We start from the raw sequence: 18,449 nt of genomic DNA on the forward strand, positions 1-18,449 counted from the left end.
CTCTTCAGCCACGTTCTCAAACAGACCCGTTACCACAGCCACATCTCCTGCCTCAGCAGCTGCCTACGGAACCGACTGATCCCACACGGACTCCGAACTACATTCCAACCAACAAAATTTGGACCCAACCAGGACAACCTGTACCTACAACAAATCCGAAGCCTCCAGCAACAGACCTCCCTCCGGATCCTCCGCTCCACCCTTGCAGCCATGCGTCGCTACCTACATTCCCTGCAATCAGCCCTACCCCAGCTCAGGACAGCACTCTCACAGACCTGCACAGGACCCCTGCTGTTCTTCATCTACAGAAGAATCCACAAACTCAACAAACAGTTCTTCCTAGCCCTATCAGAGATTAAAGACAGTAAGTACCAAAAACTTTCATGTACTTACCCCCACACTCGTGACCCCTCAACTATTCCAGAACCTTCCACAGGCCTGTCGGACACCATTACACATGTGGCCACTACAGCGCCCGCGGCACCAAAGGCCGCCGCCGACCGTGACGTCACTTCCGCCCCCACCTACCTCGGAGCCCCCGCGATCGCCGCCCCAACAACTGCCCCGGTGACCACCACACACACAACCGCTTCCACGATCGCCAACGGACCCGCGACCCACGCGGCCACCGGGAATGACCACCACTCCTCCATCGCTGCAACCATTTCCGCCCCCACTGACATCACTAACCTGCAGGAGCACAAATCCTCAGGTTTCCCCGCCCCCACGCCGTCTTTCGTCACCACGCATAACCCCGCCCCCACACCGTCTTTCGTCACGACACGTAACCCCGCCCCCACACCGTCTTTCGTCACGACACGTAACCCCGCCCCCACGCCGTCTTTCGTCACTACGCATAACCCCGCCCCCACGCTGTCTTTCGTCACTACACGTAACCCCGCCCCCACGCCGTCTTTCATCACCACGCATAACCCCGCCCCCACGCCGTCTTTCATCACCACGCATAACCCCGCCCCCACACCGTCTTTCGTCACGACACGTAACCCCGCCCCCACGCCGTCTTTCGTCACGACACGTAACCCCGCCCCCACGCCGTCTTTCGTCACTACGCGTAACCCCGCCCCCACACCGTCTTTCGTCACCACGCATAACCCCGCCCCCACACCGTCTTTCGTCACGACACGTAACCCCGCCCCCACGCCATCTTTCGTCACTACGCATAACCCCGCCCCCACACCGTCTTTCGTCACTACGCATAACCCCGCCCCCACACCGCCTTTCGTCACGACACGTAACCCCGCCCCCACGCTGTCTTTCGTCACGACACGTAACCCTGCCCCCACGCTGTCTTTCGTCACGACACGTAACCCTGCCCCCACGCCGTCTTTCATCACCACGCATAACCCCGCCCCCACACCGTCTTTCGTCACGACACGTAACCCCGCCCTCACACCGTCTTTCGTCACGACACGTAACCCCGCCCCCACGCCATCTTTCGTCACTACACGTAACCCCGCCCCCACGCCGTCTTTCGTCACTACATGTAACCCCGCCCCCACACCGTCTTTCGTCACCACGCATAACCCCGCCCCCACACCGTCTTTCGTCACCACGCATAACCCCGCCCCCACACCGTCTTTCGTCACCACGCATAACCCCGCCTCCACACCGTCTTTCGTCACCACGCATAACCCCGCCCCCACACCGTCTTTCGTCACGACACGTAACCCCGCCCCCACACCGTCTTTCGTCACCACGCATAACCCCGCCCCCACACCGTCTTTCGTCACCACGCATAACCCCGCCCCCACACCGTCTTTCGTCACCACGCATAACCCCGCCCCCACACCGTCTTTCGTCACCACGCATAAGCCCGCCCCCACACCGTCTTTCGTCACCACGCATAACCCCGCCTCCACACCGTCTTTCGTCACCACGCATAACCCCGTCCCCACGCCATCTTTCGTCACGACACGTAACCCCGCCCCCACACCGTCTTTCGCCACGACACGTAACCCCGCCCCCACGCCGTCTTTCGTCACCACGCATAACCCCGCCCCCACGCAAACCTTCGTCACCATGCATAACCCCGCCCCCACGCTTATTTCCGTCACGACGCATGACCCCGCCCCCACGCTTGACTCCTCCCCCACATCGAGCAACATCACCACGTCTAACTCCGCCCCTACTTCGATCTCTGTCCCCGCCCCTGACCCCACCCCCAGCCCCAGCTCCAGTCCCACACCAGGTCCTAGCTCCCAGCCTTGCCGGATTTTCACCATCCCTCCAGACCTCCCCCTCTCTGAGGATGAAAGATCAGTCCTCAGCAGAGGCCTCACCTTCATTCCCCTACGCCCACGGATTAATGAGTTCAACACGCGGCGAGATATTGAACAATTCTTCCGCCGCCTTCGCCTCCGTGCCTACTTTCACAACCAAGACTCCCGCCCACCCTCTGACGACCCCTTCTCCCGCCTCCAACACACCCCATCCACCTGGACACCCCGTGCTGGCCTCTTACCCGCCCTCGACCTCTTTATAGCCAACTGCCGCCGTGACATTAACCGACTCAACCTGTCCACCCCTCTTACCCACTCCAACATCTCACCCTCAGAACGTGCAGTCCTCCACTCCCTCCGCTCCAATCCCAACCTCACCATCAAACCCGCAGACAAGGGAGGCGCGGTAGTAGTTTGGCGCACCGACCTTTACACTGCTGAGGCCAAACGCCAGCTCGCGGACGCCTCCTCTTATCGCCCCCTTGACCACAACCCCACCTCCCACCACCAAACCATCATCTCCCAGACCATCCATAACCTCATCACCTCAGGGGATCTCCCATCCACCGCCTCCAACCTCAGTCCCACAACCCCACACCGCCCGTTTCTACCTCCTGCCCAAAATCCACAAACCTGCCTGTCCCGGCCGACCCATTGTCTCAGCCTGCTCCTGCCCCACCGAACTCATCTCCGCATACCTCGACACGGTCCTGTCCCCTTTAGTCCAAGAACTCCCCACCTACGTTCGGGACACCACCCACGCCCTCCACCTCCTCCAGGATTTTCGCTTCCCCGGCCCCCAACGCCTTATCTTCACGATGGACATCCAGTCCCTGTACACCTCCATCCCCCATCATGAAGGACTCAAAGCCCTCCGCTTCTTCCTTTCCCGCCGCACCAACCAGTACCCTTCCACTGACACCCTCCTTCGACTGACTGAACTGGTCCTCACCCTGAATAACTTCTCTTTTCAATCCTCCCACTTCCTCCAAACTAAAGGAGTTGCCATGGGCACCCGCATGGGCCCCAGCTATGCCTGCCTCTTCGTAGGATATGTGGAACAGTCCATCTTCCGCAACTACACTGGCACCACCCCCCACCTTTTCCTCCACTACATCGATGACTGTATCGGCGCTGCCTCGTGCTCCCACGAGGAGGTTGAACAGTTCATCAACTTTACTAACACCTTCCATCCCGACCTGAAATTCACCTGGACTGTCTCAGACTCCTCCCTCCCCTTCCTAGACCTTTCCATCTCTATCTCGGGCGACCGACTCAACACAGACATCTACTATAAACCAACTGACTCCCACAGCTACCTGGACTACACCTCCTCCCACCCTGCCCCCTGCAAAAACTCCATCCCATATTCCCAATTCCTTCGTCTCCGCCGCATCTGCTCCCAGGAGGACCAGTTCCAACACCGCACAGCCCAGATGGCCTGCTTCTTCAAGGACCGCAGATTCCCCCCAGACGTGATCGACGATGCCCTCCACCGCATCTCCTCCACTTCCCGCTCCTCCGCCCTTGAGCCCCGTTCCCCCAACTGCCACCAGGACAGAACCCCACTGGTTCTCACCTACCACCCCACCAACTTCCGCATACAACGTATCATCCGCCGTCATTTCCGCCACCTCCAAACGGACCCCACCACCAGGAATATATTTCCCTCCCCTCCCCTATCAGCGTTCCGCAAGGACCACTCCCTTCGTGACTCCCTCGTCAGATCCACACCCCCCACCAACCCAACCTCCACCCCCGGCACCTTCCCCTGCAACCGCAGGAAATGTAAAACTTGCGCCCACACCTCCACACTCACTTCCCTCCAAGGCCCCAAGGGATCCTTCCATATCCGCCACAAGTTCACCTGTACCTCCACACACATCATCTATTGCATCCGCTGCACCCGATGTGGCCTCCTCTATATTGGGGAGACAGGCCGCTTACTTGTGGAACGCTTCAGAGAACACCTCCGGGCCGCCCGAACCAACCAACCCAACCACCCCGTGGCTCAACACTTTAACTCTCCCTCCCACTCCACCGAGGACATGCAGGTCCTTGGACTCCTCCACCGGCAGAACATAACAACACGACGGCTGGAGGAGGAGCGCCTCATCTTCCGCCTGGGAACCCTCCAACCACAAGGGATGAACTCAGATTTCTCCAGTTTCCTCATTTCCCCTCCCCCCACCTTGTCTCAGTCGGTTCCCTCAACTCAGCACCGCCCTCCTAACCTGCAATCCTCTTCCTGACCTCTCCGCCCCCACCCCACCCCGGCCTATCACCCTCACCTTGACCTCCTTCCACCTATCCCACCTCCATCGCCCCTCCCCCAAGTCCCTCCTCCCTACCTTTTATCTTAGCCTGCTTGGCTACTCTCTCTCATTCCTGATGAAGGGTTTATGCTCGAAACGTCGAATTCTCTATTCCTGAGATGCTGCCTGGCCTGCTGCGCTTTAACCAGCAACACATTTTCAGCTCTGATCTCCAGCATCTGCAGACCTCATTTTTTACTCTTACATATGATAAAGGTCCCTTTGGTAGAGAGTGTCTTCAATAGCAGTTTCTCTCTCTCTCTCTTTCCCGAGATGGATCTCTCTCCCTGGCTAACTCTCAAAACGCCAGGTTTTTTTCATACCCCAATCATCGGATTGTTTCATTGGTTCAATGCTGTTACACCAGTAAAATTCAAATCTGATTGGGTTTTTCTATCCTGGGGCATAATCTAAACTGCTTGGTGAAATCTAAAGTGTTGTGGAAACAGCTGCATGTTCCATATTTTCAGGTTTGCGGTGTACTCTGAGACTGCGAGTCAATCACACAACAGGCGCCTGAAACACCTCAATATAAAACAGCCTTCAGGGTACAGCACACACCTGCAGTTTCATAACACCGTTCGACTCATTGAGTGCACACCAATTTTCGGAAGAGGATCTCACCCAGCCCATATCCCTGTAACACTCATTTCCCATGGCTAACCCACACATCTTCGGACTGGGCAGGAAACTGGAGCATCCAGAGGAAATCCATGCAGACACAGGGAGAACATGCAAACTCCACACAGTCACCCGCGGCTGGAATCGAACCTGGGTCTTTCATACATTAAGATAGCAGTGCTAACAGCGCCAGCGGGTACATACCCGTGTGGCACACACTCCTACACAGCTAACAACAGCACCAGCGGGTACATACCTGTGTGGCACACACTCCTACACAGCTGACAACAGCACCAGCGGGTACATACCTGTGTGGCACACACTCCTACACAGCTAACAACAGCACCAGCGGGTACATACCTGTGTGGCACACACTCCTACACAGCTAACAACAGCACCAGCGGGTACATACCTGTGTGGCACACACTCCTACACAGCTGACAACAGCGCCAGCGGGTACATACCCGTATGGCACACACTCCTACACAGCTAACAACAGCACCAGCGGGTACATACCCGTATGGCACACACTCCTACACAGCTAACAACAGCGCCAGCGGGTACATACCTGTGTGGCACACACTCCTACACAGCTAACAACAGCACCAGCGGGTACATACCTGTGTGGCACACACTCCTACACAGCTGACAACAGCGCCAGCGGGTACATACCTGTGTGGCACACACTCCTACACAGCTAACAACAGCGCCAATGGGTACATTCCTGTGTGGCACACACTCCTACACAGCTGACATGTCCTGAGGTACACGTCATGTTTCCAAGCGTGCTGAAATCTGGACTATCCTTCCTGTAATGTCCATTAGAGTCCAGCAGATTCTCATCGCTGGGCAAAGAATGGGCAGTATTGTACCACCACCCCACCTCATTCAGGGAGTCATATAGTCTTCAGCCAAGACCAGAAAGGGAAGGCCTCATCCTCCAGGAACCACCCTTCGGAGCCACAGGCTCCCTGAACAGATTGGAATATGAGAGCACTCGAGACAAACTGCATCATGGCAGCTGCGGGTGGTGAAGGTGGAGTGTGGCTGTTGATCGCAGTGATGGAAGGTCCCCTTTACTCTGGCTGGCATGTGTGGACAGGCTCCAGGAGGACTCCACTCAGGGTCCTGACTTCACCACTGGTCCCATCCCCAGGGAAACGCAAGGATGTGGCGGTGTGATCTGGCACAGACCTGCAGTGGTAACAGCCCTCACACTTTTGTGAGTTGACCCTTTAGAGACCCTCTGCATTGGCGTTGTGGTAAGAGCTGGTCACAATCCAGTTCAATCCAGCTGGCACCTTGATGGGCACCTGCCCATTCGGGCCAGTGACAATGTCCCTGAACCATCCTCAGTCAGGACCCCTCAGTGATGCAGAGGAAATTATTGATTGTGGTCCTCCTGTCCACCAGGGGGGGACACCTCCAGCTGCCATGTGTGTGTGTGTGTGTGTGTGTGTGTGGGGTGGGGGTGTTGTGGCTGGTCCACATCTTGCTGGTCGTTCCTATCTCTTGTAACTTCCCAACCAAACCCCTGCAGTGACTGGCTCCATCGATCAGACTGGGTGAGGACAGCTCCTCAGTGATGGGAACAGTCAATATTCCCATGGCCTGGCATGCTCCTCACTACACTGGGACATGGAGCATGGAGCACTCCAGGGAGAAGCTGCCTGGTTAACTTGGACAGTGGTCCTTCTTGCCAATAATGTCGCAGGGTGACCGTATGGCAGTGCGAGTGCTGTCTGAACACTGAGCCCTTCTCTTCCCAGCCCGGTTAGAGACATCGCTGTGTAAAAGCAGCCCAAGGTCTGAGGGAATTACTCGGTGTGGCCGTGCAGCCAGGTGGTTCTCGCAGGGTTTACCTGACCGGTGGGGTGTGGGTGGGTGGGGTGGGGGTAGGGGTGGTGATGGTGAGAGGGTGGGGAGGTGCTACTTTGATCACATCCTGGAGTTTGTGCTGTTTCACTGAGGCGTGTTTTATTCGTTCACAGGATGAAGGGGTCACTGGCCGGGCCAGCGTTCCTTGCCCAGGGGGTTGCAGTGACGGGTCAGCCCCATCGCTGTGGGTCGTGGAGACGAGGGTAGATTAGCAGATTCCCCACCCTAAAGGGCATCAGCAAATCTGATGGTTCTTTCCTTCGACTCTTAATTCCAGATTTTAAAATTGAATTGAATTCCAATTCCACCATCAGGAACTGAGCCAAGGTCTTCGAGAGATGACATGGGTCTCGGGTTGAACAGTCCAGTGATAATCCCACAGGCCACCAGCTCCTGGGGAAGGAAGGCACCCCCTGGACCGGGATACCCCTGACTGTGTGTACGGACTACCCCAGACAAACAGCCCATTGAAAGGGGTGGCCTGGTGGGGCCTGGTGTTGAAGGTGGAGAGCACAAGGAGCCACTAGTGAGGGACAATCATCCCGTGACTGCTCAGGGCTTCACGTCAGGTTTCTTACACAGAGTCTGGGAGAATGGGAAACCGCCTGTTGATGAAGTGAGATGGTGTGTGAGTGTGATTCATGTTGTATGTGAATCCATGGCGAGGGGACCACTCATCGCTCACTCACCGGAATCCTGGCTCACCCTTTCACCTTCGGTGGGAAAATCAGAGCGTTCAGGTTTAAGGTCAAGGAGCTAGTTCCTGGCTAACTTTCTCACCATCACCCCTGTTATTCAGGTCTTGGAAGATGGGGCTTAAACATGATGAAAAGACCGACAGAATTCTAAGTGGAGAATGTGAAGGTGTAAGGTAACAGCAGGAGATGAGAGAGAAAGGAACAGGAAGTCAGATGAGTCTGGCAGGAAATGCGGAATGACAAGAATTCGGAACCACTGGTGGGTGTTGTGGCTAGAATTACAGAGTGGCTGCAGTACACAGGGAGGTTACTGTGTGCTGTCATGTCCTCGTGCCTCTCTGTCCTGAGATCCAGCTGCAGTGACCCTGCCCCAGCCCCCCTGCTCTGACAGTGCTGTGAAATCTGGCTCCAACGTTCTCTCAGACAGCGAGCTGCTGATGCTAACGTCTCCTCCCAGCCGGCTCTGCTGCTCATGGCTGATGCTAACGTCTCCTCCCAGCCGGCTCTGCTGCTCATGGCTGATGCTAACGTCTCCTCCCAGCCGGCTCTGCTGCTCATGGCTGATGCTAACGTCTCCTCCCAGCCGGCTCTGCTGCTCATGGCTGATGCTAACGTCTCCTCCCAGCCGGCTCTGCTGCTCATGGCTGATGCTAACGTCTCCTCCCAGCCGGCTCTGCTGCTCATGGCTGATGCTAACGTCTCCTCCCAGCCGGCTCTGCTGCTCATGGCTGATGCTAACGTCTCCTCCCAGCCGGCTCTGCTGCTCATGGCTGATGCTAACGTCTCCTCCCAGCCGGCTCTGCTGCTCATGGCTGATGCTAACGTCTCCTCCCAGCCGGCTCTGCTGCTCATGGCTGATGCTAACGTCTCCTCCCAGCCGGCTCTGCTGCTCATGGCTGATGCTAACGTCTCCTCCCAGCCGGCTCTGCTGCTCATGGCTGATGCTAACGTCTCCTCCCAGCCGGCTCTGCTGCTCATGGCTGATGCTAACGTCTCCTCCCAGCCGGCTCTGCTGCTCATGGCTGATGCTAACGTCTCCTCCCAGCCGGCTCTGCTGCTCATGGCTGATGCTAACGTCTCCTCCCAGCCGGCTCTGCTGCTCATGGCTGATGCTAACGTCTCCTCCCAGCCGGCTCTGCTGCTCATGGCTGATGCTAACGTCTCCTCCCAGCCGGCTCTGCTGCTCATGGCTGATGCTAACGTCTCCTCCCAGCCGGCTCTGCTGCTCATGGCTGATGCTAACGTCTCCTCCCAGCCGGCTCTGCTGCTCTGCTGCTGATGCTAACGTCTCCTCCCAGCCGGCTCTGCTGCTCATGGCTGATGCTAACGTCTCCTCCCAGCCGGCTCTGCTGCTGATGGCTGGGTAGATTGCAAACACAAATGCACATTGCTGCGTCTCACCCTTCCTCTGCTCACCCAGAATCTCTCGAGACCTGCCTGAGAACTGTTCAGTGGCTGTGCTCCACATCTCCATGACCCTCAGGCTCTGCTTCAAATGTCATTTCAGGATGACCCTCTGAGAGAGAGAAAAAATCACTCTCTTTATCTGAAACATACTTATTTCTAACTTCTCCCATATCTATATCTACATATATATCCTCTCAGGATTATAGGCTTCAGTCAAGTTCTGTTCCTGTTTCACAAACATTACTCTGGTGTGGTTGCTCTGCATAAGGTTTCCCTGCGTCTCCACCAGTCAGTCTCTGTCGTTTTGGAGCTGGTGATCTCTCTCTCCAATTCCCTCTGTGGTCTGCAGCCCTTCGGGATTGACTCTGACCGAGCAATACACAACAAAGTACCTGCCAAAGTTTCGGCATCTTCATACTGAGGAAGGAATTGTAGGTCTCCTCAAGAGTGTCTGTCAGGATCATCTGTCCCTTGACGACGAGGCAGAGGGAGTGCAGCGAGGAACAGACCACGGACAGCAGCCGGTTATATCGGGAGATCTCCTGCCTCAGGATAACCAGCAGGGCAGAGTTGACCAAGGAATCATAGCCTGGGGAAGAGAGGCAGCGGCAGAGTCAGACTGCTGGCAGTGGGCGCAGGGAGCAGTGGGGGAACACTGATCGGGGGTGAAGCTGGTCAGATGGGACAACTGGGGCTTGTCAGGAGGATGTGCAGGAAGCGTGTGAGTGAGAGCCAGCCAGGGACACCACATTCACAACAACAGGATGGGGACAGGGGGTTGGAGGGGGCCGGAGGGATTCTGCAGGTGACAAATAGCTCAAATTCTCCACAAATCCTGCCTGCCCATCTCCCCCTGTATCTCCCTCACCTCCTGCCCATCTCCCCCTGTATCTCCCCCACCTCCTGCCCATCTCTCCCTGTATCTCCCTCACCTCCTGCCCATCTCCCCCTGTATCTCCCTCACCTCCTGCCCATCTCCCCCTGTATCACCCCCACCTCCTGCCCATCTCCCCCTGTATCTCCCTCACCTCCTGCCCATCTCTCCCTGAATCACCCCCACCTCCTGCCCATCTCTCCCTGAATCACCCCCACCCCCTGCCCATCTCCCCCTGTATCTCCCTCACCTCCTGCCCATCTCCCCCTGTATCTCCCTCACCTCCTGCCCATCTCCTCCTCTATCTCTCTCTACTCCTGCCCATGTCTCCCTGTACCTCCCTCACCGCCTGCCCATCTTTCCATGTACCACCTTCACCTCCTGCCCATCTCTCCCTGTATCTCCCTCACCTCAGAGGGTCATGTCTGAGGGAGTGCTGCACTGTCAGAGGGTCAGTACTGAGGGAGTGCTGCACTGTCAGAGGGTCAGTACTGAGGGAGTGCTGCACTGTCGGAGGGTCAGTACTGAGGGAGTGCCGCACTGTCAGAGGGTCAGTACTGAGGGAGTGCTGCACTGTCAGAGGGTCAGTACTGAGGGAGTGCTGCACTGTCAGAGAGTCACTACTGAGGGAGTGCTGCAGTGTTGTGAGACACGTATTGAAGCCTCCCTGTAAGGTCAGTATTTGCGGATGACTGTGTGAGTGACGTAATGCACTAACTGAGGCAATCCTTCCCCACCCCCAAACACCAGTATCTCCTGGTGAATTGGTGAAGGTGTTGATGGTAAAACAGGAACAGAAATGATGTTCGTGTTCTTTGATGAGAGAAACGACATTGGTTGGAAGAGAGGTGGGGATTTAAGGCAGACATTCAGGGAGCTCAGGTGGAAACTTAGAGCTCGGACAAGCAGAGTTGTTAACTCTGCTCTGTTGCCCGTGCCACCTGCTCGTGAGTTGAGGAATAGGGAGAGAGAGCAGTTGAACACGTGGCTGCTGGGATGGTGCAGGAGGGTGGGTTCCTGAGACCTGGATAATCGGAGCTCTTTCTCGGGAAGGTGGGACTTCTACAAACAGGATGGTCTTCACCTGAGACAGAGCGGGAAATTTGCTAATGCTCTTCGGGAAGGTTTAAACAAATGCAGCAGGGGGATGGGAAGCTGAATTGTAGCTTCAGTCCACAGGAGAGTAGTGAGGTCAGAGATAGGTTGCCAAGGCCGCGAGAGCGCACCAGCAATCAGGGTGGTGGGTCTGAAGTGTGTCTACTTCAATGCCAGGAACATTGGGAATAAGGCGGGTGAACCTGCAGCGTTGGGGTTGGTCCCTGGGAGTTCGATGTTGTGGCCATTTCGGAGACATGGATCGAGCAGGAACAGGAATGTTGCAGGTTCCGGGATTTAGATGTTTCAGTAAGAACAGGGTAAATGGTAAAAGAGGGGGAGGTGTGACATTGGGAAATACAGGACAGTATTATGGCAGCTGGGATAGTCTGGCCTGAGGTTAGAAACAGGAAAGGAGAGGTCACCCTGTTGGGAGTTTTCTATAGGCCTCCGAAAAGCTCCAGGGATGTAGAGGAAAGGATAGCAAAGATGATTCTCGATAGGAGTGAGAGAGACAGGGTAGTTGTTATGGGGGACTTCAACTTTCCAAATATTGACTGGAAATACTATAGTTTGAGTACTTTAGTTGGGTCAGTTTTTGTCCAGTGTGTGCAGGAGGGTTTCCTGACCCCGTATGTAGACAGGCCAACAAGTTGGGGGGAGGTCATATTAGATTTGGTTCTGGGTAATGAACCCAGCCAAGTGTTAGATTTGGCAGTAGGTGAGCACTTTGGTGATAGTGACCACAATTCGGTTATGTTTACTTTAGTGATGGAAACGGATAGGTATATACCGCAGGGCAAGAGTTATAGCTGAGGGAAAGGCAATTCTATGAAATTAGGTGAGATTTAGGATGAAGAGGAAGGAAACTGCAGGGGATGGACACAATAGAAATATGGAGCTTATTCAAGGATCAGCTACTGTGGGTCCTTGGTAAGTATGTACCTGTCAGGCAGGGAGGGAGTGGTCAAGAGCGGGAGCCGTGATTTACTCAAGGAGCTGTATCTCTTGTCAAGAGGAAGAAGGAGGCTGATGTTAGGATGAGACGTGAAGGCTCAGTTTGGGTGCTTGAGAGTTACAGGTTAGCCAGGAAAGACCTAAAGAGAGCGCGAATAAGAGCCAGGAGGGGCCATGAGAAGTTGTTGGTGGATAGGATCAAGGAAAACCCTAAGGTTTTCTCTGGATATATCAGGAATAAAGGAATGATGAGAGTAAGATTACGGCCAATCAGGGATAGCAGTGGGAAGTTGTACGTGGAATCTGAGGATATAGTGGAAGCGCTTAATGAATATTTTTTGTCAGTATTCATACTGGAAATACTGAGATACAGGCGACTAGACTAGATGGGATTGAGGAGCATAAGGAGGAAGTGTTAGCAATTGTGGAAAATGTGAAATAGATAAGTCCCCTGGGCTGGATGGGATATATCCTCGGATTCTCTGGAAAGCCAGGGAGGAGATTGCTGAGCCTTTGGCATTGATCTTTATGTTGGCATTGTCTACAGGAATAGTGCCCGAAGGCTGGAGGATAGCAAATGTGGTTCCCCTGTTCAAGAAGGGGAGTAGAGACAACCCTGGTAACTATAGACCGGTGAGCCTTACTTTGGTTAGGGATAAAGTGTGGGAGAAGGTTATAAGAAATAGGATTTATAATCATCTAGAAAGGACTAAGTTGATTAGGGATAGTCAGCACGGTTTTGTGAAGGGTAGGTCGTGCCTCACAAACCTTATTGAGTTCTTTGAGAAGGCGACCAAACAGGTGGATGAGGGTAAACCGGTTGATGTGGTGTATATGGATTTCAGGAAAGCGTTTGATAAGGTTCCCCACAGTAGGGGAATACTCTGTACAAAATACAGAGGCATGGGATTGAAGGTGATTTAGCGGTTTGGATCAGAAAAGAAGACAGAGGGTTGATGGGAAATGTTCATCCTGGAGTTCAGTTACCAGTGATGTACCACAAGGATCTGTTTTGGGGCCACTGCTGTTTGTCATTTTTATAAATGATGGGCGTGGAAGGATGGGTTAGTAAATTTGCGGATGACACTAAGGTCGGTGGAGTTGTGGATAGTGTGGAAGTATGTTGCGGGTTACAGAGAGACATAGGTAAGCTGCCGAGCTGGGCTGAGAGGCGGCAAATGGAGTTTAATGTGGAGAAGTGTGAGGTGACTCACTTTGGAAGGAGTAACAGGAATACAGAGTACTGGGTTAATGGTAAGGTTCTTGGCAGTGTAGACACACAGAGATATCTCGGTGCCCTGGTGCATAAATCCCTGAAAGTTGCCACCCAGGTTGATAGGGTTGTTAAGAAGGGATACGGTGTGTTGGCGTTTATTAGTAGAGAGACTGAGATTCAGATTTACGAGATTGCATTGCAGCTGTACAAAACTCTGGTGTGGCCGCACATGGAGTATTGTTTGCAGTTCTGGTCACCACATTATAGGAAGGATGTGGAAGCTTTGGAAAGGGTTCAGAGGAGATTTCCTGGGATGTTGCTTGGTATGGAGGGACGGTCTTATGAGGAAAGGCTGAGGGAGCTGAGGCTGTTTTTCTTAGAGAGAAGAAGGTTGAGAGGTAACTTAATTAATATGTCTAAAATAATCAGAGGGTTAGACAGGGTGGACACTGAGGGCCTTTTTCCTTGGATGGTGATAGCTAGCACGAGGGAAGATAGCTTTAAATTAAGGGGAGATAGATATAGGGCAGATGTCAGAGGTAGTTTCTTTACTCAGAGAGTAGGAGGGGTGTGGAATGTACTAGTAAAAAATGAGGTCTGCAGATGCTGGAGATCACAGCTGCAAATGTGTTGCTGGTCAAAGCACAGCAGGCCAGGCAGCATCTCAGGAATAGAGAATTCAACGTTTCGAGCATAAGCCCTTCATCAGGAAGGGCTGATGAAGGGCTTCTGCTCGAAGTGTGGAATGTACTGCCTGCAGCGGGAGTAGACTTGCCAACTGTAAGGGCATTTAAATGGGCATTGGACAGACATATGGATAACAATGAAACAGTGTGGGTTAGATGGGCACCAGATTAATTTCACTGGTTGGCACATTGAGGGCCGAAGGGCCTGTACTGCGCTGTAACGTTCCATGTTCGATGTTCATTGGAGTCCCTTGATGGTGATTGGAATCTGACGAACAGTGTCATGGCAGGCTGAGGGGGTATAAGTGATGCCCATGACCTGCTGACACTGAGGAGTGGGCTGTGTCTACGATAGTCATCTCTCTGAGCCGTGTACCTCAGTGCTCGTTCCCAGCTCACACCGGGTGGGGGTGGGATATGGTCAGATAACCAAGCAGGACCCCTCACCTTTCACTGACTGAACGTATGCTGTCCACGTGGGTAATGCCAGAAGACCAGCGATATCCAGTACGGTGTCGTCTGACTCCTGTATCCCCTCCACTGTTTCCGGCAGCTTCTTCAGTATGCTGTCTGCTTTCTCTAACACAATCTCACCCTCACTCCTTTGCTCCCTACAAACAAATAGGAAGATTCACTCGATTCTTCAAACAGTTAAAGGTCACTCTCTGGAACGGTTATGTTAGTAACAACTGCCTCAGGTCGGTTCGTTAACAATCCCCAGAGAGTTCAGGCCTGGCCATCCAAACCCTGAGCCAATCTATGTCCTTACTCCATGTCCCTCTCCTCACACTCCTTCAGAAATCCCAGGCCATCCTCCAAATCCCAGACCTCAGCCCAGACTGGGACCAGTTCCTGAAACCACAGCGTTTCACTCAATCCAACAGCAGCACTGGTTAACGGTCACTAATACAGACCTGGTTAATGGTCACTAACACAGAATCTGATTACTAGTCACTAACACAGAACCTGGTTACTGGTCAGTAATGACAGCACTGGTTAATGGTCACTAACACAGACCCAGTTACTGGTCAGTAACAGCAGTACTGGTTAATAGTCATTAACACAGACCTGGTTACTGGTCAGTCACAGCAACACTAGTTAATGTTCACTAACACAGAACCTGGTTACTGGTCAGTAATGACAGCACTGGTTAATGGTCACTAACACAGACCCAGTTACTGGTCAGTAACAGCAGTACTGGTTAATAGTCATTAACACAGACCTGGTTACTGGTCAGTCACAGCAACACTAGTTAATGTTCACTAACACAGAACCTGGTTACTGGTCAGTAATGACACTACTGGTTAATGGTAACTAACACAGTGCTGGTTACTGGTCAGTAACATCAGCACTGGTTAATGGTCACTGATGCAGTGTTGGTTAACAGACAGTAACAACACTACTGGTTAATGGTCACTAATGTAGTGATGATTAACAGTAGGTAACAGCAGCACTAGTTAATGGTCAATAAGAGTGTGTTGGCTAATGGTCAATCAGAACAGTATTGGTTAATGCTGGTTAATGGTTAGTCCTTTGACTTGTTCCTGATTATTACTGGTTGGGTTGTTGATAGTCAGGAAGTGGGAGTGCTGGCTCACTGATTTTTCCTTTCGGGGTCTTTAGGTAACAGTGTGGTAGTCACTCTTTCTGATCCTGTCATGGATGGACACATCCACAGCTGGCAGATTGGTAAGGATAAGGTCAGGTATGCTTTTCTCTCTTGTTGGTTCCCTCACCACCTGCTGTACAGCCAATCTAGCAGCTATGTCCTTGAGGAGCTGACCAGCTCCATCAGTAGGGCTGCTGCTGTGCCTGTCATGGTGGTGGGACACTGAAATCCCACACCCAGAGTACATTTCACACCCTCGGCACCTCAACATGGAGCAGGTCTGATCCATCGGCTGAGGGGCGGATAGGACGTGGGAACAGCAGGAGGTTTCCTTGCCCATGTTTAACCTGGAACCCTGAGGGGTGTGGAGTCTATGGTGAGGATTCCCAGGGCAACTCCCTCCTGACTGTATCCCACTGTGGGCCATCTCTGCTGGGTCTGTCCTGCTGGTGGGACAGGGCTTATCCAGGGATGCTGGTGGTGGTGGTGGTGGTGGTGGGACACGGTCTGTGAGGTAGGATTCCCTGAGCATCCCCATGTCAGACCCAGTAAAGATGGCAGGTTTTCTTCTTCGAAAGACCATTAATGAGCTGAATGGCTTCTGACAACAATTGAGGATGGTTTATTGAATTGAAATATTGAATTCAATTTATTGAATTGAAAGGTCACCAATTACCAGGGTAGGATTTAAACCCATCTCCCTGGAACATTAGCCTGGGGGGAGGGGGCTCTGGATTCTAGTTGAGTGATATAACCATGATACCATCCTTAGAGGGTAACTGGATTGTTTAACCTGGTGATGGCGGGATCTGAACCCATGAAGGTGATGGATTGTCTATGAGACCTCTGGACTGACCTGAACATCTGCACCCCAGCACTGAGCCGGGGCTCAATACTCTTGATGGTGGTCATGAAGCTTTTGGCTTGGTTTCCGAGGTAGGCTTTCTCAGCGTTATCCTGCATCCCGAAGATCCCTGGGGAATCGCTGTCAGGCAGGGACTCAATGTAGCTGATGCACTGTAAAAAGTCCATGCTCTCCAAGATCATACAATAAACCTAATCAGGTAGGCGGAGCACACAAACAGATTCATGTCAGTGTAACAATAGGAGTCCACTCGGCCCATCCAGCCTGTCCTAGCACATAGTAGAGTTCTATCTCATCACCTTTAGACAGCTTCAATCCCTGGAGAAATATCAGCAGAGGAGCCATCCCCAAATTCTGTGGGTTCACTGATAGGATATGCAATGCTGGGCACAGACCCAGCTCCCCAGGGACCGCTCACTATCACACAGCTCCACTGGGGGGGGGGGGGAAGGGGGACATTTTCCACAGGATTCTCCCTCAGTTCCAGACACAGGAACCTCCTCAAAGTCTCTGGGTGTGGGATGGATTGGGTTAGACCCAGGGCCCATGATGATCCACCCCTGAGATGGGGAATGGATTGGGTTAGACCCAGGGCCCATGATGATCCAACTCCTGAGATGGGGAATGGATTGGGTTAGACCCAGGGCCCATGGTGATCCACCCCTGAGATGGAGGATGGATTGGGTTAGACCCAGGGCCCATGGCGATCCAACCCCTGAGATGGGGATTGGATTGGGTTAGACCCAGGGCCCATGGCGATCCAACCCCTGAGATGGGGAATGGATTGGGTTAGACCCAGGGCCCATGGTGATCCAACCCCTGAGATGGGGATTGGATTGGGTTAGACTCAGGGCCCATGCTGGTGATCTCCCTCTTGCCCTCCCCCTCACTTGCCGCTGTGGGTGGTGCAGATTGTGGGCAGATTGACTGACAGACGAGAAGGGTTTGTCCTGAAGTGAAGCTCACCCCATCACTGGAAAAGCAGTAACCTTCGCTGAGGACGTTGGGGTTGTAGAAATTGCTGAGGGTGCAGTTGAGGCATCGCCTGTCCCAGTGATCGGTCACCCGGCCTCCATATATCACCTCCCCAGTCAGGTGACGCAATGCTGTCCACGGGATTTCCGTCTCATGGGAAATCAACATCTCCAGGTTCAGAATGGCCACCTGATGTGGGAGACACAGGGACACTGTCAGGAGCAGAAATCTCCACCTGCCAACCCATTGGGGGCTGGAGACCCCCCGTTGCTGTTGATTGTTATTGATTCCAGGCTGCAGTCCCTCAGTGAGCCCGGCTCCTGTCAGATCACTACCACCCACCTCCTGTCCTGAAGGGTCACCCAGTTTCCATCACACTGAACCACCCAGTCTGCTGGTCCATTTCTTTCAGATGATTCCCGTTGAGAAGGTGGTTTGAAGGCTGCTCTCCCTGGGGGTTTAGGAAGCTGCGATGTTGATGGGAGTAGAGGTGAAGATATAAAGAGGGAAAGCTGCTGCCAACGTGTTGGTGGAGGGTGTGATGGGGATCCGAGACCAGAACCTGGGACTGAAACCTGTCCAGGACAAACACAGGCATTTCCCTGGGTTCGAGAGAGGGGCATCAGACCCCAGCAGATGTCCTGATAGCTGCTAGGTTTGTGAAGAGGCAGCAGTTGTGGGACGATGCACTGTTTAACGGAGAGAGAGAGAGAGAGAGAGGGAGAGAGAGAGACAGACAGACAGAGAGACTGAGGGAGAGAGAGAGAGGGAGGTAGAGAGAGAGAGAGAGAGAGGGGTGGAGTGGTGTGCTGTAAACTAACGAGGCAGCCAGGAAGCTTCAGTCTCGGCCAGTGTCCGCTGTCCAACAGAAGTCAGCCTGAGGAAGACCAATCCCAAGGCTTCCCCTCCAGAGGCTGTTCAACCTGCAGGATCTGAGTTTAAATGTTACTCCTTACGCTTTCAACAGGATGGGCGCAGGGGGGATGTTCCCGATGGTGGGTCTGCCCAGTACC

General features: G+C 53.6%; 1 protein-coding gene across 1 annotated transcript in view; it reads right to left on the reverse strand.

The window, feature by feature from the left end:
* Positions 1–18,449, reverse strand: part of LOC132832876 (dynein axonemal heavy chain 6-like) — a 670,564-nt gene that overhangs the window by 15,958 nt on the left and 636,157 nt on the right. The window contains exons 81-84 of the mRNA XM_060851082.1: positions 17,428–17,625; positions 16,453–16,652; positions 14,435–14,598; positions 9,552–9,748 (exon numbers count right to left, since the gene is read on the reverse strand). Coding sequence (XP_060707065.1) covers positions 9,552–9,748; positions 14,435–14,598; positions 16,453–16,652; positions 17,428–17,625 — 759 coding nt within the window. The remainder of the gene's footprint in view (positions 1–9,551; positions 9,749–14,434; positions 14,599–16,452; positions 16,653–17,427; positions 17,626–18,449) is intronic.

Source organism: Hemiscyllium ocellatum, chromosome 3, assembly GCF_020745735.1.
Source record: "Hemiscyllium ocellatum isolate sHemOce1 chromosome 3, sHemOce1.pat.X.cur, whole genome shotgun sequence".
Taxonomy (NCBI): domain Eukaryota; kingdom Metazoa; phylum Chordata; class Chondrichthyes; order Orectolobiformes; family Hemiscylliidae; genus Hemiscyllium; species Hemiscyllium ocellatum.